Source organism: Globicephala melas, chromosome 5, assembly GCF_963455315.2.
Source record: "Globicephala melas chromosome 5, mGloMel1.2, whole genome shotgun sequence".
In the NCBI taxonomy this organism is placed as follows: domain Eukaryota; kingdom Metazoa; phylum Chordata; class Mammalia; order Artiodactyla; family Delphinidae; genus Globicephala; species Globicephala melas.
Window position 1 is genome coordinate 1761163 of NC_083318.1, and position 22689 is coordinate 1783851.

Below are 22689 nucleotides of genomic sequence, written 5' to 3' on the forward strand. Positions count from 1 at the left end.
TAAGTAGCAGCCCCAGTGTTAATAGTTTATTCAGCAGATGTCCTTTAGGTTTTAGCTAAATGCTCTTTCTTTTAGAAGCCTTAATTTTCCCATTCTTCTCTGAAGGGAATGACATATTAGGGCCAACACTCTCAGAAACAAGACCTGAAGCTCTTCCACCTCCATCTAGCAATGAAACGCCTGCAGTTCCGGATAGCAAAGAGAAAAAAAACGCTGCGAAAAAGAAATGTTTGTACAATTTCCAAGATGCTTTTATGGAAGCAAACAAAGTTGTGATGGCCACGTCGTCAGCCACCTCCTCCGTGTCCTGCACGGCCACCACGGTGCAGTCGAGCAACAGCCAGTTCAGAGTGTCGTCCAAGAGACCGCCCTCCCTCGGTAAGGCCCACCAGCCCCCAGGAGCCCTCGGGGTGGGCGCTGCGTATTCGCTCCTTCTTCCTCAGCAGCTCTGTAATTCCCTTTCACTCGGCCTGGCCAGGGATGTCAGTGTAATTAACACCTAAGAACGCTCGTGCACAAAGAGCGTGTCCTCCAGGGCTCTGATGAGAACTTCACTGTCACACTGACACCCTCCAGGGCTTTGCCACACTGTGTCCTGCCTTTCCTCTCTGCGCTTCTTGTTCTGTGGTGGGGAGAGGTCTTTGCTTCCTGAACACGTGGAGTAATTTTTAGGCATCTGAAAGTAGAAGCCTCACGGAGAGTCAGCTGATGGGGCTGCTGACCAGCCTGAGATGCAGCCCCTGCTGCCGTGCAGGTCACTGGTGTGGAGGTGGTGTCGCTGTCACACTCTGCCCTGAGCACAGCGAAGAGGGGGCTTGAAAGCAAGGGGGGCAGTCAGAGACCAGGGGCAAATGTCAAAGGGACACGGGAGCCGGATCAGAGAGGCCTCACTAGCCAAAGTTAGGACTGTCTGAGCATCAGAAAGAATGAAGGAACGGATTGTAGCACGCAACTAAAGTCGAGAATCCTTCGGGACGCTCAAAAGAGGGAGTCGGGTGGGAAGCTGTCTGGGTGGAAGCTCGCTGCTGACTACGTGTGCAAGACGTGTGCAAGACGTACAGATAGAAGGCCACTCTGCAGCCAGCCGGTGACAGGGGGCCCGGTGAGCGTCCTCATGGGCGTCAGGACGTTGGATCTCAGTTTGGGGAATGCAGTAGTGCCGGTGTCTGGGAGCAGCACCCACAGGTGACTGGCAGATGGCAAAGGGAAGATAAGGTGCCGACTGCCCCCCCTGCACACCTGATCAGATGTAGCCTCACCGACGGCAGCAAACACGTTAGGTGCTTCCTGTGCAATCAGATGGGAAGATCCAACGTAACCTTTGCAGGATTCACGCGTAGAATATTTTCAGCTAAATCGGACATGAGACTGTAAATCCAGAATTGTGGACAGCTGGCCTCAACTCAAAAAATGTCAGTATTGTGGAAGGAAAAAAAGAAAGTTTAAAAGATGCTGGGTTCGGGGGAAAGCCGCAAAGGACTGTGGGAGAGGCCAGAAGTCTGGATGGGGTTGTACGTGAGATGAGAATGTCACCATGAGGTTAATTGTCTGTAGTTGGCGCTGGTGTCGAGGTTTTACGGCAAAGCGTGCATGTTCTCAGGAGTCCAGGCTGGAATGTTCAGGAGTGAGTGCAGCTTTGCTTCCACATGTTAAGCCACCAATAAAGTGTGTGTGTGAGAGAGACAGACAGACAGACAAAGTAAATATAACAAAATAATAAATACTCTTGAGTCTAGGTGAAGGGTGTATGGGTATTCTTTGTACTATTCCTTCAAGTTTTCTATAGATTTGAACATTTTCAGACCAAAAGTTGGTTTAAAAAAAAAAAAGTTTTAACTTAGAGAAGCCTGAACGTCTGCCTGACCTTGGCCACTGGCAGTGACTCTGGCATCTCTGAACGCAGGTGACGTCTTTCACGGCATCAACAAGGAGGATCACAGGCACGGGGTGCCGGCGGCCCCGAGGAACAGCCCCACGGGTCTGGTGCCGCTTCCTGCCCTCCCTCCCGCCGCCCTCTCTCCAGCTTCCGCGCCTCACCTTGCCAGTCTCGCAGCCCCGTCCTTCCCCAAAACGGCCGCCACCTCTCCCGGGTTTGCGGATTCACGCAAGAGCTTCTGTCCTGCTCCCGTGGCCCCCACCACAGACGGCTCCGTCAGCGCGCCTCCCAGCGTCTGCAGGTGAGCCCGGGGCGGGGCGGGTTGCGTGGTGGGGGGGGGGAGGCCGGCGCGCTTCAGAATGGGTGCTGTGCGACCTAACCCTGCAGGACTGCCGGAGACACTCCGGCGCCCAGGGCCTCGCAGCTCACCAGCGGGGGACGGCAGCGGGGAGGGGCGGGCTCCGGTCTCGGCCGGTTCCGCAGAGCACAGGGCCACTGTGGGTCTGTGCGCGGACCGCCGGCAGCGGCAGGGGGCCCGTGGGTGTTTTGAAGTCGTGTTTGTTACACACTGAGCAAAGAACAATGCAACGGACACTCAACAGCTTTCTTTAAAAAGTCAGTGTTCGTTACCTTTGAATTTGCCGCCACTCCCCCGCCCTGACATCCCCCAGGATGAAATGGTGGTGGGAGGGACAGTGGAGAGGCCGTGTGTGTGCACCTGAGAAGCCCCTCTGGGTGTGCCCGCCGGCCTGCGCCTGTCCTGCCTGCGCGGCCCCTGGGTCGTGCAGGCCCCGCGCCTCGTTGGTGAGGGCAGGCTGGTCGGAAAGAACCACCTCGGCCACCGCTCGCCATGCTCGCACCCCTTGAGGGGCAGGCTGCTTGCTGACGGGCCCTGCGGGGTTTTGCAGCGACCCCGACTGTGAAGGGCATCGCTGCGAGAACGGCGTCTATGACCCGCAGCAGGACGACGGAGACGAGACTGCGGATGAGGACAGCTGCTCCGAGCACAGCTCCAGCACCTCCACCTCCACCAACCAGAAGGAGGGCAAGTACTGTGACTGCTGCTACTGTGAGTTCTTCGGGCATGGCGGGGTAAGTGCCTTGGCCTCTCCTCTGCCGAGGGCCTCCTCGGGGGAGGGGCAGGTGCCGGAGCGCGCACTTAAGTGCGTAAAATTAGTGTTTCGCCATGGGTGTTTGTAAATTGCGTGTTTAAATTAGGATTGTAAAATGTGCAAACTCCTTTGCAAGAATAATGTACCAGGTTGAATTCAGGGTATGGTTACACTGTGTGTAAAGCGTTAGTTGCGAGCATAATTAAAATCAAGATACCCTCTAAAACAGTGGTTCCACTTCTAGGTTGTAGTTGTCGTAAAGAAATAATGACACGTAGTTTTGAGTATCTCATCTCTGCATTTTTGCATTTGATTAGATAGGACCTACCAACTCCCCAGGCGTGGGAATTGTTGAGTCCACACAGTGGACGGCCTGTGCAGGCGGGTTCCTCTTGCTCGACTGCACAGTGCATTGAGGCACATCCGCACTGTGTGGTGTGCCAGGACAGTCATTCCATCCGTACAAGCAGGTGTCAGCCGTGGTGTCTGGGGCTGGGCGGCGAGAAGAGCAGGGCCGGGAGCTGTTCTTTTTCTGCTTTAGTCTCTCCGTGTTTCCTCAGCTCATGCAGGTGTTTTTAGTAGTCAGTGAGAAGGCTTTTCGGCTCTGAAGAGGAAACCTGCGAGGGGATGGAAAAATGCTATAAACACATCTATTGATGCGAGAAGATAGTCACACCGCATTACATAAAAAGTAGATCAGTTACAGCACGTATAATAGTTTCTTTTTAGTTTAAAAATAACCATTTGTGTACGTAGTTGTACATCCTCTGCCAGAGGTTTTCGTGAATATGTAAAGCCTGACAGGTCAATGCCAAAATACTACCTTTGGGTAATTGGTGATGAAAGGTTTTCTTTTTCTCGCCATTTGTTTCTTCTATTTAGTTACTTTTCCGGATGAGCATGTGTCACTTGAGCAATAAAAATTTCACTTTTAATGCTATGGTCTGAAATTTGGTATACTCAAAATCATGAAAACTTGCATTGCGTCATGTTTCCGTTGGTCTTAGCCTCCCGCTGCGCCAACAAGTAGAAATTATGCAGAAATGAGGGAAAAGCTTCGTTTACGGCTGACCAAGAGGAAGGAAGAGCAGCCTAAGAAAACGGATCAGCTCTCAGAAAGGGAGAGTGTGGTTGACCATCGCAGGGTGGAGGACCTGCTCCAGTTCATAAACAGCTCGGAGACCAAGCCCGTGAGCAGCACGCGGGCCGCCAAGCGTGCACGGCATAAGCAGAGAAAGGTAAACAGAGGGTCTGCGCCAGGCGGCCTCCGGGGGGCCTCTGAGGTCGGGGCTGGGCGACAGCCTCCCAGTGTTGCTTCAGGAGCCCCTGACCGCCTGCCAGCCTGAACTGGACGCTGCTTCAAGACCCAGGTTGTGTTTTCAGGCCGTGGAGCCCCCCCCGTGCCAGGGGTTTGTTAATGGCTCTAAAACAGGCCTGCGGTTCTTGTGCTGGCCAGCGTCGGGGCAGCAGCAGCCCCTCCGCCTCTTGTCTGTCGAAGGAACTTCTTTCCCAGGAAAGCAGGGGAAGCAGCCCTGGCTGTCGAGGGCGGGGCACTGTGGGCTTCTGGAGACTGGGGCTGAAGGAGCGCCTTTGACCCGAGGCTGGTGCAGGGCCCCGAGCGGCCCCACTGGCAGAGGAGGATCAGGGAGTACTGCTCGAAGGAGGGCCTGCACGTGGCAGTGACGTCGAGAGTAAGGAGGCCCCCACACCGTTAGGGCAGGGGCTGCCACAAAGGCAAGTAGCTGCTGAGATTGGCCAGGCTGGCCCAGTGGGGAGCTGCGGCCGGACTGAGCGGGTCTCAACGCGGGAGCGTGGTGCGCAGACTGTGCCGCTAGGCGAGAAATTGTATCCGTTGCTTCCTGCGACGCTGAAAGTGATGGGAACAGCATCTCCTCTGGGGTTTCCTCCCCACCCCCGCCAGTTCTTTTGGAGGTTCTTCCCGGTTTCAGCTCCCTGAAGGTGTCAGGCTCCACGAGCCCGCCTCAGCAGGCAGGTGTGGGCTGTGCCCAGAGGGGACTCGTCAGGACCACAGGGCTCTGACTGTAGGATGGGTTGCTTTGGGAGGGCGTGAGGCCCCTGTGAAGGAGGAGACATGCCCACAGTGGACCCAGGGTCGGGCCACTTGTCGTGTGGTGTTGCTTCCAACTTAGTTGCCGTGACTCTTAAGGTAGCTGTGATTGAACTGAGTGGATTCACTGCCGCTGTTGTACCCACCCCCGGTCCTGAGATAGGTCTGGATTGGCCACAGGTCTAATTAGGGGGCTTGGAGGGGGCGGCCTGCTTCTGCCCCAGACCTGGTGTGGGGAGAAGGTGTGTTCTCCACCCAGAGGTGCTTCAGCACCCGGGGTCCCAGGTGGTCCGAGGCCCTGGAGACCGTCGCCACTGGGCTTCATCGGAAGCCTCTGGACTGGCTCAGGTGCTTTCAGGGCTGCCCCCACCCGGACTCCTATCCTCTGTCCTTGCAGGCGGCCTGGATCCGGACCACGCTGCAGGTGCATCCCGGGTCGCCCTCGGCACCCGCTCTCACCCTTCGTGCTCTCTGCCGAGCACCTGGTTTGCAGGGGGACCCACAAAGCTGCCTTGTCTCTTGTTGAAATGAAGGCAGCACACACCGGGGTTGGATTCGCTGTAGAGTCTGTCCTGAGGCAGGTCAGGCCTGCAGACTGGAGGCCCTGGAGTGCCTGCAGGGGCCACTGCGGGAGACACGGTGGGAGTTCGTCTGTCAGGCGCTGCCTCCAGCAAAGCTTTCCTTTAACAGATGGAGCAGGAATTTTAAATGATCTTTACTTGAATTGGCAAGTTACATTTTTCTGAAACCTGTCATTGAATTTTTAACCTAATTTTATGTTTAAGTTATTTAGCAAAACCAGCAAGTTGTCTCTTAAAAAATATTGCCTTCTGAAACATAATGAAGAATATTTAAATTCGGAAGGACCTTTACATTTTCCCATGCAAAATGTTTTTTTCAGAGATTCTCACGATCGTGAGCCTTACTGGAGCCCAGTGATGGAGGAGCCGTTCTCCTTATTCTCACTGGGTTTTTGTTTTTCTTTTTCTAAAAAATATTTATTTATTTATTTGGCTGCCCCGGGTCTTAGTTGCGGCACGCAGGATCTAGTTCCCTGACCAGGGATCGAACTCCGGCCCCCTGCATTGGGAGTGCGGAGTCTTAACCACTGGACCGCCAGGGAAGTCCCTCGTTTGTTTTCTAATCAGAAGGAATCTTTTCCATTTGTGCTCCTGCAATGTGTGTCACTAAAAAAATACAATCTTCGCTTGAGTTGAAAATTAATTTCCTGCCAGTTGGACAGCAGAAATAACCTTTGTCTATTTGCCACGTCATGTTGAATATTTTAGGAAGTCATTTGCTCTGTCACACTAGTGAAAATATATTGGGAATTTTACCTGCTAGGGTGGGAAAAAGAAATTCCGAGCTTTTCAGTACACATTTTCTTGAATGTCGCTTTGACCCACATGAACGCATCAGCAGCATTCCCCACCTGGAAAGGTTCTGGCGGCACCTGTGCGGCTGTGTAACTGCTGCCTCGCGATCAGTCTTGTTCTTGTCCAGTTCATCCCCCACCTGCCGCCGCGCACAGACGGGAGAGCCCACGCAGGGCAGGAGCACGGCGGCTGCTCTGACCTCGTCCTCTGTGCCCGGGGCTAGGTCGGAGGCTACAAGGGATGTTCTGTTGACTGCCACCCCCTGCTTTGATGGAGGTGTGTTTTAAGCTTTTGACCTGTCACAGCCCCTTTCAGTGTTTCTATTCTTATCGTGCGATTCAGTTTTATCTCACTTTTGTGTGCGTGTCTTACTTTTTTTAGAGCACTTACTGTTGTCCTAAGTTGCCTTTTCCTTTCACGTCGGCAGCTGGAGGAGAAAGCACGCCTGGAAGCGGAGGCCCGGGCCCGGGAGCACCTGCACCTGCGAGCGGAGGAGCGGCGGCGGGAGGAGGAGCAGCAGCGGCTGCAGGAGGAGCTCCAGAGGCTGCAGGAGCTTCAGAAGCTGAGGGCCGTGAAGAAGAAGAAGAAGGAGAGGCCAAGGAAGGCCTGTCCCGAGCTGGACATGCTCGCTCGGAGTCTGCAGGCGGCCGCGGAGGCTGTGCCCGGCTCTGAGAGCATGCACAACGGCTCGCTGGAGCCGAGCGAAGACCCGGAAACCTCCTCTCGCTCCCCCTCCAGACACGTGGACCATAGAGACACGGGGCCGGGGCCGGGGGCCGACGCGGACACCCCCGACCCCGTGGCCGCCAGAGACTCCAAGCTCCTTCTGCCGAAGGGGGTCAACGGGAAGCAGCAGCAGCCGCTGTCCTTCCTCCTGGACATGATGCATCAGCACAAGGAGGGAAACAGCAAACAGAAGCTGAAGCACAGCAGTAAAGCGGGCGGCGAGCCGGCGAGGAAGCCCTTGGAGCCCCCCAGAGCCTCAGAGGCCCAGCCCCGGCCCCGGCCCCAGGCTGAGTCAAAGGCCAGAGTGCTTGACCTCACGCCCCTGGCGGAGCACAGAAGGGAGGAGAGGAAAGTCAACAGCAACAACAACAACAGAAAGCAGCTGAACCACGTCCGGGAGGAGAAGCCGAGCCCGGGCCCCGCAGAGCCCGCCGCGCCCAGCGAGCACCCGCAGAGTGGCAAGCCGGTGCCAGCAGACTCTCCGCAGCCCAAGGGCAAGAGCAAGAAAAGCAAGAAGAAGAAGGGAGACAGAGGCAGCGGCTCAATCGGTAAATAAACACAGAGCAGAAGGGGGCGCCTGTGTAGCTGGGGCATCGTGGGGCGAGGAGGGCGCTGGGTCGGGTGCCTCTCAGGGTCCACCCCTCCTGGAGGGGGGTGCTGCCGTCCATGTCGTGGCTTCGTGCCTTGTGTGACCTCTGCACCAGCCGTGAGGGACGCGTAGGCATTGTGGTTGTATTCGGTTACCTTGAAATAATTTCAGACTTCCCGCAAACTACAGGGAAGAGCACGAAGGATTCCCACATACTCCCGTCAGCTCAGCGTGTCACCACACTTGCTGTGCCCTATCTCTCCCTCTTGGTTACTTTTCTGAACCAAATGAGAGTGCCCTTTTACCCTGAAATACTGCTGTGTGTATTTCCTCGAAACAAGAGATTAGATACAGCAAGATACAGATGGGGGGGGGCACGATGTCGTTGTTGATTTTAACAACTAAACAAAACAAAATGGTTACAGTCGGAAACAAAGGAAGCCGGCTGCACTTCCTAGGAGTCCCCGTGGCTGTACTAAACGTGCCGCACTAGGTCCTGTGGGGGGAAGAGACCTGCCAGCCCTCCGGCTAGAGAAGGAACCCTGAACAGACACGGAGGGCAGGTGCGCCGGCCGGTCTCCCACCGCGGTGGGAGCAGGCAATTCTGAAGCCACCCGTGTGTCCCCCCAGGACCGCAAGGCAGGAGACACACTGTGGACCGCGGGGAGGGGGCTGCAGGGAGCGCAGTGGCACCGGAGCCGGACTGCAGTTGTCAGGGTGAACGGGTGGTTTTTACTGCAGAGATTAGATACCGAAAGACACAGATGTGTGTGGGGGGGGGGCACGAGGAGTGCACACCTGCCTGCGTACACACACTCGCTCCCCCTCCTAGGCCCTGCCAACCACACACCAGCTCTGGGTCTCAGAGCCGGGACATCTAACTGTGCACAGAAGTGCTCAAAGCACAACGGGGTGCAGAAGCCATGCAGAGGGGGCTCCCACCGACTGAATCTGGGGGCATCGAAATAGTGTTAGTAAAGGATTATAACCTATAGCATAAAGAAAGCATCTACTAACCCGCCCTTGTATAAATAATGAAGTAAATGAAAAAAATACGTGGGGAAGAAGAGCTCTTCCTACAGAACGTTGAGTAAGAAAGGGAGAAGGAATGGCATCAGAAAAGTCACCATTATGTAGGCAAAGAGCACAGTAATAATCCCCCTGGGCAACACTGTCGTCCACGGATGCTAAAAGTAGTGGATGAATGTCTGATGTGGCGTAAGGGACTCGTCTCCCCATGAGACACTCCGGGTGAGCACAGGTCAGGTGTCAGCCTGGCAGAGGAGAGACAGGCCGACCGCACGCACCACGGTCCAGGAGGAGAGTTACCAACACCGGGCAGTGTGCCTCCTGACGGCAGGGCACCCACCAACACAGACCCGTCACCCCCAAGGCGCTGCCGCCAACGCTGCGTAACCTGAACCTGGCTGTGAAGGGACAGCACCAAACTGAAATTACTCTAGATAGCCATTTACTCTAAAAAATGGGTGGGTCATACTCTAGAGATGTCAGGTTGTGAGAAAGTGAGGAACTGACCCATTAAAGGAAATTAAAGAGATATGACGGTGACCCTGCGTTGGATCCTGTGTCAGGAGAAAACTTTGTTTCCTAGGACGTTAAAGGGATGAACGGAGAAACACGCATAAGCCTACAGCTAGGTAACAGTCTTGCGTCAGTGTTAATTTCTTGATTTTAACAACCACACTGCGCTCCCTGCAGCCCCCTCCCCGCGGTCCACAGTGTGTCTCCTGCCTTGCGGTCCTGGGGGGACACACGGGTGGCTTCAGAATTGCCTGCTCCCACCGCGGTGGGAGACCGGCCGGCGCACCTGCCCTCCGTGTCTGTTCAGGGTTCCTTCTCTAGCCGGAGGGCTGGCAGGTCTCTTCCCCCCACAGGACCTAGTGCGGCACGTTTAGTACAGCCACGGGGACTCCTAGGAAGTGCAGCCGGCTTCCTTTGTTTCTGATTGTATCTGTTTTGTTTTGTTTCCCCTCCTTAATCCTGATTTCTTTTTCCCTATCCCATTCCTACTTAGTTTCTTATTTGCTCTTCTGTTCTTTACACAGAAGGTTGGCATATTAGAGACGCCTTTCCCCGTGGCTTTTTCCCCACATCCTGTATTCCAAAGGCCCTCCGTGTGCGTCCGCAGCTCTTCCTTGTGCTTTCAGGTGCTGAGTGGGCTCCGCTGGACACTGCCCCGCTCTCGGGGTTTGTAATGACACACAGCGGGGCGGAGCGCAGGTGCTGTGCGTGGGTGTTTCTGCGGGAGCGCTGGGTCACAGAGGTCAGTGCAGACAGGGCTTGTTGATGTGGCCTGCTCCTCTGAAGCCTGCATTGCTCCCACCCTGTCGAGCCCCTGTTTGGCCACAGCCTCACCGGGAGAGTGTGTTGTCAGGCTTTGTAACTTGAGCCCATCTGTTAGGCGCACTTATTCCTGAAGTGGTCATATGCATTTTTCTCTAATTATAGTGAGGTCATATTTTTAAGGGCTGTTTCTATATCTCTTTTGTGAATTTTCTATTCGTAACTTTTTCTCATTTTTTAATTGGGTTTTTGCTCTTTTCCTTCCATTTTTTAAGAGTTCCTTGTGAATCGTGGATATTACCCCAGGTCCTTAAGTTGTCTTTGACTCTTTCCAGTGCTTTTTAGCCAAGCACAAGTTTTCTCTTTTACTTTATACACAGTTCACTCTGGATTTTAAGTAGTTGTTAGGTGTGATTGTTTATACTAACACGAAGGTTAAGGAGGAATGTGCCAAGTTTTTTCTAGTATTAGCGTGGTTCCACTTTTTTCACTTAGCTCCCGATACCTTTATTTGGACTTTATTCTTTTGTATCGTGTGATGCATGAATCCAGCTTTATCTTTTACAAATAGTTAACCAGTTGTCCCAACACCAGTTATTAAAAAGCTCATCTTGCCTCAGCGACTCAGGATGCCACCACGTGCTACACCGTGTGTCCTCAGGTCTGTTCTGGAATCTCTTTTCTTTCCCTCTGTGTTCATTCACTCGCCATTATTGCATTGAGTTGCTGCTTCAGGGGTTCTGTACATGTTAATGACTTAAGGGCTCTTCTCTCCTCACAGCCTTTTTCAGTTTTCCTGGCTGTTCTTTCATGTTTGTATTCCCATAAGAACTTTGGTGTCAGTGTGCGTAGCTCCCTTAAAAAAAAGAAAAAAACAACCTTGTTGGTATCGTTATTGGTATTGCATTAAATTTATAAGATAATTTAGGGAGAATTGGTGTCTGTGATGTTGTTCATCCTTCCCAAGAACAAGGGGAGTTTTTCCATTTGTTCAAGTCTACTTTATGTCTTTTAGGAATGTTTTAAATTTTCTCTTACAGGTTTTTCACATTTCTTATTGAGCTTATTCCTAAGTATTTAATCTTCCTTGCTTTTAATTTTAACGGGGTGTTTTCTGCAATCATACCTTCCAACTCCGTCTGGTGCAGTAGCCAGTCACATGTCACCCCTGAGCACCGAAGTGTGGAAGGTCCAAATTGTGCGGGTTATGAGTGTAAAAACATAACCAGATTTTGAAAACCTAGTATGAAAAAAAAAGGAATGTAAAATAACTCAGTATATATATGTATATATATTTGGGGGGGCGTGGCTGCACTGGGTCTTCGTTGCTGCACGCGGGCTTTCTCTAGTTCAGGCAAGCGGGGGCTACTCTTCATTGCAGTGCGCGGGCTTCTCATTGCGGTGGCTTCTCTTGTTGCGGAGCACGGGCTCTAGGTGTGCGGGCTTCAATAGTTACAGCGCACGGGCTCAGTAGTTGTGGCACACAGGCTTAGTTGCTCCACGGCATGTGGGATCTTCCTGGACCAGGGATTGAACCCGTGTCCCCTGCATTGGATTCCTTTTTTTTTTTTTTTAATATCTTTATTGGAGTATAATTGCTTTGCAATGCTGTGTTAGTTTCTGCTGTACAACAAAGTGAATCAGCTATACGTATCCATATATCTCCTCCCTCTTGCATCTCCCTCCCTCCCACCCTCCCTATCCCACCCCTCTAGGTGGTCACAAAGCACCGAGCTGATCTCCCTGTGCTATGCAGCAGCTTCCCACTAGCTGTCTGTTTTACATTTGCTAGTTTATATATGTCAGCACTACTCTCTCATTTCATCCCAGCTTCCCCCCGCCCCCCCACCCCCCGTGTCCTCAAGTCCCTTCTCTACGTCTGTGTCTTTATTGTTGCCCTGCCCGCTAGGTTCTTCAGAACCATTTTTTTTTTTTAGATTCCATATATATGTGTTAGCACATGGAATTTGTTTTTCTCTTTCTGACTTACTTCACTCTGTATGACAGACTCTAGGTCCATCCACCTCATTATAAATAATTCAGTTTCGTTCCTTTTTATGGCTAATATTCCATTGTATATATGTGCCACATCTTCTTTATCCATTCGTCTGTCGATGGACATTTAGGTTGCTTCCATGTCCTGGTTATTGTAAATAGTGCTGCAGTGAACATTGTGGTACAGGTATCTTTTTGAATTATGGTTTTCTCTGGGTATATGCCCAGTAGTGGGACTGGACTGCTGGGTTGTATAGTAGCTCTATTTTTAGTTGTTTTAAGGAGTCTCCATACTGTTCTCTGTAGTGGCTGTATCAGTTTATATTCTCACCAGCAGTGCAAGAGGGTTCCCTTTTCTCCACACCCTCTCCAGCATTTACTGTTTGTAGATGTTTTGATGAGGGCCATTCTGACCGGTGTGAGGTGGTACCTCATTGTGGTTTTGATTTGCATTTCTCTAATGATTAGTGACGTTGACCATCTCTTCATGTGTTTGTTGGCAATCTGTACGTCTACTTTGGAGAAATGTCTGTTTAGGTCTTCTGTGGCAGGTGGATTCTTAACCATTGTGCCACCAGGGAAGTCCCAGTATAATTTTTTACATCGATTACGTATTGAAATGATAATCTTTTGGACATATTTAATTAAAGTGTATATTACTAAAATTAATTTCAGTTGTTTAATTTTTTTCAGCTGGCTACTACGAAATCTTAAGTTATGTATGTGGCTCATGTTGTGTTTCTACTGGATGGTGCTCCTCTAACTGGTCATTTGTGTGTATGACAGCTGTTGCTTTCTGTATGTTAACTTTATATCTCCTACCTTAGCAGATTATTTCATTGTTTGAGTCTTATTGTTGATTCTCTGGGGTTTTCCAGCTACTCTATCATCTATTTGCAAATAGAGAAAGCTTTACTTCTTTTCCAATTCTTATGCTTCTTGTTTTCTCTTGTTTAATTGCATCATTCTTGAACTTAATGGAAACGTCTGGTGTTTCTACATTAAGATTCTGGCTTTGGGGTAGGGTTTATATATTTTATCATGTTAAGAAAATATCCAGCAATTCCTATTTTTCTTGAGTATTTTATCAGGAATGAGTGTTGAATTTTGTCAAAGGTTTTCTAGTATCTACGGAGATTAAACATAATTTTTCTTCTTAGACCTGTTATACTTCGTAAAGAATTAGGAGGCTTTTTTTGCTTGTTTTTCATTTTCAGTATTCTAGAGCAATTCACCTTCCATTGGGACTACTTAGGCTTTAATGATTTGACAGGAATCTCCTGTGCAGCCCCCCAGGCCGGTGCTTTTTGTGGAGAAGTTGCCTGATGGTATTCTCTCTGTCCTCTATGGTAATTGGTCTATTTAAGTATTTCTTTCTTCACTGAGGTTAATTTTGCTAAACTGTATTTCCGTAGTAAATTATCTTTTCAGCCAGTTTTCCAGCTTGTTCACATAGATGTCTGCGAAGTACATACTTCTTTTTTTTTTAATTTATTTATTTATGGCTGTGTTGGGTCTTCGTTTCTGTGCGAGGGCTTTCTCCAGTTGCAGCAAGCGGGGGCCCCTCTTCATTGCGGTGCGCGGGCCTCTCACTGTCTCGGCCTCTCCCGTTGCGGAGCACAGGCTCCAGACGCGCAGGTTCAGTAGTTGTGGCTCACGGGCTCAGTTGCTCCGCGGCATGTGGGATCTTCCCAGACCAGGGCTCGAACCCGTGTCCCCTGCATTGGCAGGCAGATTCTTAACCATTGCGCCACCAGGGAAGCCCGAGTACGTACTTTTTAAAAAATTTCTTTCAGCGGTTATTTTCCTCTTGTCATTTCTTATTTTGTATGTTTGTGCTTTCTTTCTCCCTGTTCTGTTTGACTCAGTTAAAGTTAATAGTTTATCTATATAATGTTTTCAAAAGCCAGGCTCTTGATTTATCAGTTGGGTGTATACTGTTGTTTGTCTCTCTGCCTCCTTAATCTCTACTTTTATCTTTTTATCCTGTGCTTCCTTTTGTTTTACTTCATTGTTCTTTCTAACTTTTTGATTTGGGAATTGAGTTCATTTCTTTTCATTCCTTCATTTTTACTGATCAAAGTATTTAGCACCTTGAATTTTCTCTGATCATTCCTTTAAGTATATCCCACAGTGTATGATAATGTTTCCGTTTGGTTTCTTTTTTAGAAATTCAGCAGTTTCCATGTGGTTTTCTTTTCCTCTTTCACCCAGTAGTTTAATAGGTGGCTTTTAGGTTTCCAGGTGGGAGAGCCTCGTTTATGTTAATAATTTCTACGTTTTGTACACTGTGATCCGAGAGTATTGTTTGTAATATTTCTGCTTCATGAAACTTACTGGTATTTTCTTTGTGACTAGTTTTTGTGACTGCTCTGTGTTCACTTGAGATACAAGTGTATTTTCTCTGCTATCATGGTATTAAACTAAATATATATTTATATCCATGATATATTTTTGATTTAGGTTTAGGTTTAGGTCTTCTGTATCCTTACTTGTTTTTTGTCCTCTTGACATATATTGTTATTTATTATTGAGTTTCTGTGTTTTCTTGCATTTCCTGTAGTTTTGCTTTAAAAAGGTGGTATCTTTGTTACTTGGTACATATTCCTAACTAATTTCTTATATTGAATTTGGTTTTTATTGTTTAAAAATGTCCTTTCTGTCGTGTTTCACACTTTTGGCTCGAATTCTCCTTTGTCTGAGATGGTGATTGCTACCCCTTCTCTCTGTTTCTGTTTGCCTGGTGGGGCACCTTTGTCCTCATTCCTTCATTGCTGGTCTATCTGAGTCACTTGGTTTTAGGTCATTCCCTTGCATACAGCCGAGACACCTCAGTCCTGCTGTGTGAGCCACATTGACAGTCTTATCTACAGGTGAGGTGAGCCTGTTTCCATGTATTGATAGGACAGCCCTGACATTATTTTGTAATTATTAGATCAGTTTTTTAATACATACCTATATTATGTGTGTGTGTGTTTGTATTTTTTGGCCTGCTGGGTCTTAGTTGTGGCCTGTGGGCTCCTTAGTTGTGGCATGAGCACTCTTAGTTGCGGCATGCATGCAGGATCTAGTTCCCTGACCGGGGATCAAACCCGGGCCCCCTGTATTGGGAGCGTGGAATCTTAGCCACTGTGCCACCAGGGAAGTCCTCTGTTTTATATTTTATATTCGCTGATTCTCTCTCTGTGTGAGATGTTTGCCTTTCTTTCTGTATATCCTTGGTGTTTAGGAACGTTTGCGACTCTGTACCGGTGCTGCCCCTGCACTTATACCTTTAGTGCCCCATCCCTGCTCCAGATGGGGGCCTGTGGCACCACCTACTGCCTGGGGGACAGCCGTGCACGGACCCTGTTTTCTCTCCTCTGCCTGCTTGTGCTGGCCTTTCTCTTCCCATTTTTCAGCTGCGTTTGTTTCTGCTTTGTCAGAGCGCATAGTATTTGTAGGTTTGCGCGTGAATACATTAGGTGCCCGTGTTGGTCCTCGTGTAGCGGTGTTCCCAGGCGCGTGTCCTCAAGTAGGGGTCAGGGGCGCAGAGTCCTCCAAGCTCTGGCGAAGCAAACTGTTTCCTGTGGTCTGAACAGTGAACAGACAGCCCGGCGGGTACGAAATTCTTTAGGTCGCTCTTTCTTTCCACCCTGGTTAATAACAGTTTTGTTGTGAAAAATGTCTGTCTGATACTGAATCTGGTTATAGTTCTGTCCCATTTTTTTCTTGTGCCAAGATTTTTAATACCGGTTATCAGTTCTAATTAGAAGAGTATTAGAAATCGCTTTATAATGAGAGCACTCCCAGCAGACGTGTCTGCTCTGTGTTTGCTTCTGTGGTTGAACCAACTCCGCTTCTAGAACTTGTTTATGGAATAACTTGAGTTTGGCCTTTCTAAGACTTTACCTTCTTTACACCTGTAAACACTCCTGGCCCCCCTCACCTCTCCTCTCCTCGTGCATCACTGTTTCCTTGATCAGGGTCAGCCGGTGGGCCTCCAGGAGATGCCTGCGGTAGGTGTGCAGCGGAGGCCTGATGAACGAACGGTCTCAGTGGCTGGGAAGGAGCGTGTTGTGAGGGTGACTTGTGCGGGCTGGCGGCCTGGACCAGGGAGCCTGGGCGGGGGCTGGGGGGGCATCCCAGAAGCAGCAGCAGTGGGATGGAGACAGGCATCTGCAACTGTTGACGAGGAACGTGCCCAGCATGGTGACGGAGCGACAGGTGGGACGTGAGTGTGAGGAAGGGGGTGGGGGGAGGATCATTTCTAGATCACTGTCAGAAAGGGAGCGGCCGCAGCAGATCACAGCGGCTTTGCCCGCCTTGGGGGTCGGCTGCCTGAAGGGTGGATGTACAGAGGAGGTGGCTTTATGGACGAGCCGCTCATGAAGGAGGTCTGGGGCGGGGTTGGTTTGGTGGTGTTGGTATCCAGGTGTGGCTGAAACCACAGGGATACAGCGGCAAGGGGCGGAGTCGAGGAAGACCCAGGCCCCGAGCTGTCTGTGCCGGAGGGGCTGTGGTCGTGCAGGGGGCCGTGCGGGGGCTCCTCGGTGCCCGCGGCGTTGCCTTGAGCTGGTGGATGTGAAGGCACTCCGCATGGCGCTGGGAGTCTTCGGCAGTGTTAGCCGCTGGTATGCAGGTAAACCACACCTTCATTACCGCTGTGCAAATGCCCAGTGATGGGAGGAACGGGGGTCCTTTACTGAGGATTCCGAAAAATTGTCCCTTGCTAAGGTGGGGACAGGGAATGGAGACTGGCTTTAACAGAGCACTGTCGGTGGTCTGCACTCATCCGTGAGTGGAGCCGGGTGCTGTGCGTACACCGCCAGTGCCCCCCAGCACCTAGGTGTGCACGGATGGAGCCTCTGAGCGCCGGGCAGGTACCAAACAGGGTGGGCAGAGCAGAGGAGGGAATTAAAACCCTCAGAGGTGCCAAGGCTCCCTCATCAGTCGTCTCCCTGCTGTAGCCTATTTTCAAAGAGGGTTGCTCAACTGCAAAATGAAATATAGCCTTGCGTTTGGTAGGGACAACCGGAAAAGCTTTTTGGTGAAGTCTCTGGATGTTGCTTGGATAAACTGAATGCCTAGAAGAGCCGTCTTCCTCCAGAGGCTGACATCTGGGTCCTGGGTACAGACACGTCCGCGGCGTCTGTTGACAGCCGTGCCCCTGCTCCCCCCACCCCCCTGCCCTCCCTCCAGCGGGGCCTTGGGGCAGACAGCCTCTGTCTTCTCAAGGGCTCTCCCGGTGGCGGCAGCAGGTATGTCTCTTCTCTTGGACCTGAAGCAGTGGTTCCTTCACTCAGCACAGGAGTTCGCTAATTCCACGTGACCTGGATGTTCCCAAGTGCATGAGAGAGGTCTGCCCACCTGTGGCCATTTGCAAATTCTCATTTTTTAAATTTTTTAAAAAATTTTATTAGACAAGTTCTCACTTTCTTTTTTTCTTTTTCTTTTTTGTTTTTGGCCGCACCCCGCGGCATGCGGGATCTTAGTTCCCCGAGCAGGGATGGAACCACGTCCCCTGCGTTGGAAGCGCGGAGTTTTACCCACTGGAGCGCCTGGGAAGTCCCATGCAAGATCTCATTTTAGAAAAGATCTTTAGTTTGTGAACTTGTTGAAATTAAGTAAAACCAAATGCTTTGCTGTGTCCCGCTAAGATGGCCTGCTGTTCAGCTGACTTACCTCTTTTCTTTCATCTTACAGATGATGTCTTTCTGCCTAAAGATATCGACCTAGACAGTGTGGACATGGACGAGACAGAGAGGGAAGTGGAATATTTCAAAAGGTAATTGTTAGGAGTGTGGTCCGAAAAAGGGATGGTTTCGTGGTTACCACGCGTGACCCTCCCACATAGCACGGCTGCTTGTCTGGGACAGAAGTTGTGTCAGCTAGCCAAGCAGCCTGGCTGCCTTGTAGCATTCTAGCACGTGAAGGCCTGCCGTGCACATCCCACCCACAGCCCGGGCACACACGTACTAGCCTCCTCGCCCACACTCTCACACCTCATTCACTTGTCCCTGCCCGTGTGTGTAAAGACTGGTTTCTAGCAGCGTATCTCAGAGTGGTCCTGGACCAGCAGCACCGCCTAGGAACTTGGGACCCGACATCCGTGTTCTCACAAGCCTCCCAGCTGAGCTTTATATGCGCTGGCATTGGGACACAGTGATGTGGCATGCTTTAGAGGAGAAAAGTAACACTTCGGTTAATTTAGTCAGCTTTCCTGATATGCAGACTTTATTAGTACATGTTTAATAATATTTGTCATAATATGTTCAATAATATCTACTATGTGAGTCATGACAAGAAAATTTTTCTTTAAAGTACCTTGTTCTCTCTTTGGAAGTACGTTAATCTCTTGGTTTCAGAAAGCACGCACACATACACACACACTCACAAAAGCAGTTTGCAGTACAAAAAGTCATTAATTCATAAATGAAGTATTGTAAAATTCTAAATGTTTCTTAAAATTAAATACATTTATAATGTGTGTGTATGTGTGTGTGTGTGTGTGTGTGTGTTTAAATCTTAGCAGATGGTACAGCATTTGCTAAAGTTAAGCATTCATAGTAAAAACCCTTAACTAGGACGAGAAGGGCCTCTCCTAAACGTGGTGAAGGGCGTCCATAAAATCAGTAGGTGTTACATACGTCACGGTGAAACGTTACAAGCCATTCCTTGGGATTAAAGAAGTGATGACAGCGATGCCCCTTATCACAACTTCTATTTCTAAAGAAATAAAAAGAAACAAAGGGATAAGGATTCAGATGAAGAAGTGGCATTGTCATTCTCAGATGATGTGAATATGTTTGTACAAAGTCCAAAAGAACCTGTAGCTAAATTACTTGAATTATTTTTTTAAATTGATTGATTGATTGATTTGGCTGCATTGGGTCTTAGTTGCGGCCTGCGGGATCTTTGTTGTGGCGAGTGGGCTCTTCATTGTGGAGCGCGGGCTTCTCTCTAGTTGTGGTATGTGCGGGCTCAGTAGTTGTGGCATGGGGGCTTAGTTGCCCTGCGGCATGTAGGATCTTAGTTCCCCAGCCAGGGACTGAACCCGCATCTCCTGCATTGGAAGGTGGATTCTTAACCACCGGACGACCAAGGAAGTCCCCAATTTTTTTTTTTAATATTTATTTATTGACTTATTTATTTTTTTATTTGGCTGTGTCGGGGCTTAGTTGTGGCACTCAGGATCTTCGTTGTGGCATGCAGGATCTATCGTTGCAGTGCGCAGGCTCTCTAGTTTTGGCGCACAGGCTCAGTAGCTGTCGCACGCGGTCTCTCTAGTTGCGGTGCATAGGCTCTAGAGCGCGTGGGCTTAGTTGCCCCGCGGCATGTGGGGTCTAGCTCCCCAACCAGGGATCAAACCCGCATCCCCTGCATTGGAAGGAGGATTCTTAACCCCTGGACCACCAGGGAGGTCCCTAAATTACTTGAATTATTAACACAGTTTGCTCTGAAGCTGGATTCTGGGGAGCAGGGGATGGAACAGGGGCATTTCTTGGATGTAGGCAAAGCTTTGGAGGAATATTTTCCCAAGGTAGACCTGCAGGATTCACACACCTTAAAATCATGCATGACCTTATAAACAAAGATTATCAAACACCCAAGACCAACAATAAAAATCTAGAAATGAAAAATAGAATTATTAAAGTCAAGACCTCAGTAGATAGATACCTGATAAACAGATTAGACACTGCTGAAGAGGGAATTAATGAACTGGAAGATATAACTGGAAAGTGTACCCAGAATGCACCAAGATTATAAGGAAAATAGAAAATGTGAAAGAGGGCTTAAGAGACATGGAGGAGTGGCTAAGTCTGACATACACCTAACGGAAGCCCCTCTGAGAGAGAATGGAGACCACAGAAAAGCAGGATTTAAAGAGATAAGATGCCTGAGGATTTTGCAGAACTAATGGGAAATTTGAATCTACAAATTCAAAAGCACAACATATACCAGTAGGATAAACAAACAAAAATCCGTTTCTAGACATAGCATATGAAACCAGAGACCATGGAGTGATCTTTACAGTGTTGAAAGAAGATTGTCAGTCTATAATTATGTATCCCACAAAACTGTTCTTTCCCATAATAAAGAAAAAGTGTAGGAGCTTGCTACAAAGAGACCTGTTTTAAAAGGAAACATCTACAAGTATACTTTAAGAAAAAGGAAATCGGGAATTCCCTGGTGGTCCAGTGGTTAGGATTCCATGCTTCCACTGCAGGAGACATGGGTTCAATCCCTGGTCAGGGGATTAAGATCTTGCAAGCTGCGCAGCGTGACCCAAAAAAAATAAAAAGAAGAAAGAAAAGAAAAAGGAAATTGATCTCAGAAGATCACTGTAACATACACAGGAAGGAATGAAAAACAGCCTGATAAATCTAGGTAAATATCTAACTGACATTATGTTTGAAAGAACCCAGTGTGAAAACCTGTGGAATGCAGAAAAGGTTTTGCTCATGGGTGTGGAGAAAAGGGACCCCTCCTACACTGTTGGTGGGAATGTAAATTGGTACAGCAACTATGGAGAGCAGTATGGAGGTTCCTCAAAAAACTAAAAATAGAGCAACCATATGACCCAGCAATCCCACTACTGGGCATATAGCCAGAAAAAACTATAATTCAAAAAGATACATGCACCCGTATGTTCGTAATGGCACTGTTTACAATAGCCAAAACATGGAAACAACCTAAATGTCCGTCGACAGATGAATGGATAAAGAAGATGTGGTACATATACACGATGGAATATTACTCAGCCATAAAACAGAACGAAATAATGCCATTTGCAGCAACATGGATGCAACTGGAGATTATCATACTAAATCAAGTAAGTCAGAGAAAGACAAATATCATATGATATCACTTATATGTGGAATCTAAAATATGACACAAATGAACTTATCTATGAAACAGAAACAGACATAGAGAACAGTCTTGTAGTTGCCAAGGGGGAGGGGGTTGGGGGAGGAGGGATGGAGTGGGAGTTTGGGGTTAGCAGATGTAAGCTATTATATAGAGAATGGATAAACAACTAAGGTCCTACTGTAGAGCACAGGGAACTAACTAGATTCAATACCCTATGATAAACCACAGTGGAAAGGGATATACATATATATATATATATATATATATACACACACACACACACATATATACACACACAGATACACACACACAGACACACACACAGACACACACACACACACACACACACACATACATATGTATATAAAACTGAGTTACTTTGCTGTACAGCAGAAATTAACACCACATTATAAATCAACTGCACTTCAAGGAAATTTTAAAAAAAAGAAAAGGTTTGCCCTTGGGAGCACTTCCACTGAAGCCTTAAATGCTGGAGTTAAGTATTAAAAACCTGAAAATTAATGAGTTTAGGATTTAATTTGAGAAATTAGGAAAACAGCAATAGAATAAACTCAAAGAAAGTGAAACAAAGGAGATAATACATAAGAGCAATAATGAAATAGGAAACAAAGAGAAGATCATCAAAGCCAAAATTTGATTCTTTGAAAACATTAAATAAATAAACCTTTGAGAGACTAGTCAAGAAAAGTAGAAAAAAGACACCCAAAATACCATAATTAGGTGGAAGGAGAAACAGAATGTTGATAATTATCAAAGTTGGATGGTGGCTCTGTTCATTTTACCATTCTCTGCTTTTGGGTGTGTTTGAAATTCTCTGTAATATAAAAGGTTTCTTTGATTTTGTGAGTACGTAAGTGAAAAGGAGGACGTAACTCCAGAGACTGGAAGCAACTTCACAACAATTAACTTTAAAACTTAAATAAGACACAAAATTAACCCAATAGAAAAATAGCGTGAATGGTCCAGTAACTATTAGATTAAAGCAGCAGTTCTGAGTCTTCCCAGTGAGAAAACTACATTCTGACAGTTTCACAGAGAATTGTCCAAGACTTTCAAAGAAAGATTATTCGGTCTTGTAGATTCTACCGGAGAACTGAAATGAGGCAGCACAGGAGCGTGCTCCCCTCTTTGTTTTATGAGAGAAGTAAAATGTGGAGACCAAAATCTGCCAAAAACAGCACCAGAAGGAAATGGGAAATTAGACATTGGTTTCTCTCCTGAGTATTAGGTGCAAAAATCGTCACGAAAATATTCACATGCTAAATCCAACAGTGTACGGTGTTTTCGAAGAGCAGCCTGTTACCAAACCGGCTTTGCCCCAGGACTGAATGCAAGGAGTCTCTGACGTTAGGAACTCCGCAGTGTTATCTGGCACATTAACATAGTGACGGAGAGTCATGCGGTCATCCCAGTGAGTTCAGAAAAAACCTGTGCTGAAGTCTTAGCTCCCATTTGTAACTACTTTTTTAAATAGTAAGCAATAGAAGAAAATATCTTTAACCCTAAAAAAGGAATTTACCAAAAGAGGGAGAGAAAGAAGAGAAAAGAAAGCTACATGAAACGTCTTCCAAAACGGGAAAGACGTGGAAGCATGTGCAAAAACAAAGCCGCCCTGCCGCCCTCTTATGTCCTCTCTGGTCCACCCTAAATCGCGGTTCCTGGCGAGCACGGTAAGACAGACAAGACATTAAAGGCATGAGGCACGGAAAGGAGGAAGTAGGATTTCATTTTACAGACGATCTCATTGTCTACATAGGAAACGACGGAAG

The 22689-nt window shown here is 48.5% G+C and overlaps 1 protein-coding gene across 3 annotated transcripts in view; it reads left to right on the plus strand.

Annotated features, from left to right (window-relative positions):
* The window catches only part of FAM193A (family with sequence similarity 193 member A), a 173043-nt gene that overhangs the window by 145686 nt on the left and 4668 nt on the right, over nt 1-22689 (plus strand). For all 3 annotated transcript variants that reach the window (XM_030876723.2, XM_060298893.1, XM_030876726.2), the window contains 6 exons: nt 106-378; nt 1904-2177; nt 2785-2968; nt 3996-4226; nt 6860-7706; nt 17732-17813. In XM_030876723.2, the coding sequence (XP_030732583.1) occupies nt 106-378; nt 1904-2177; nt 2785-2968; nt 3996-4226; nt 6860-7706; nt 17732-17813 (1891 nt within the window). The remainder of the gene's footprint in view (nt 1-105; nt 379-1903; nt 2178-2784; nt 2969-3995; nt 4227-6859; nt 7707-17731; nt 17814-22689) is intronic.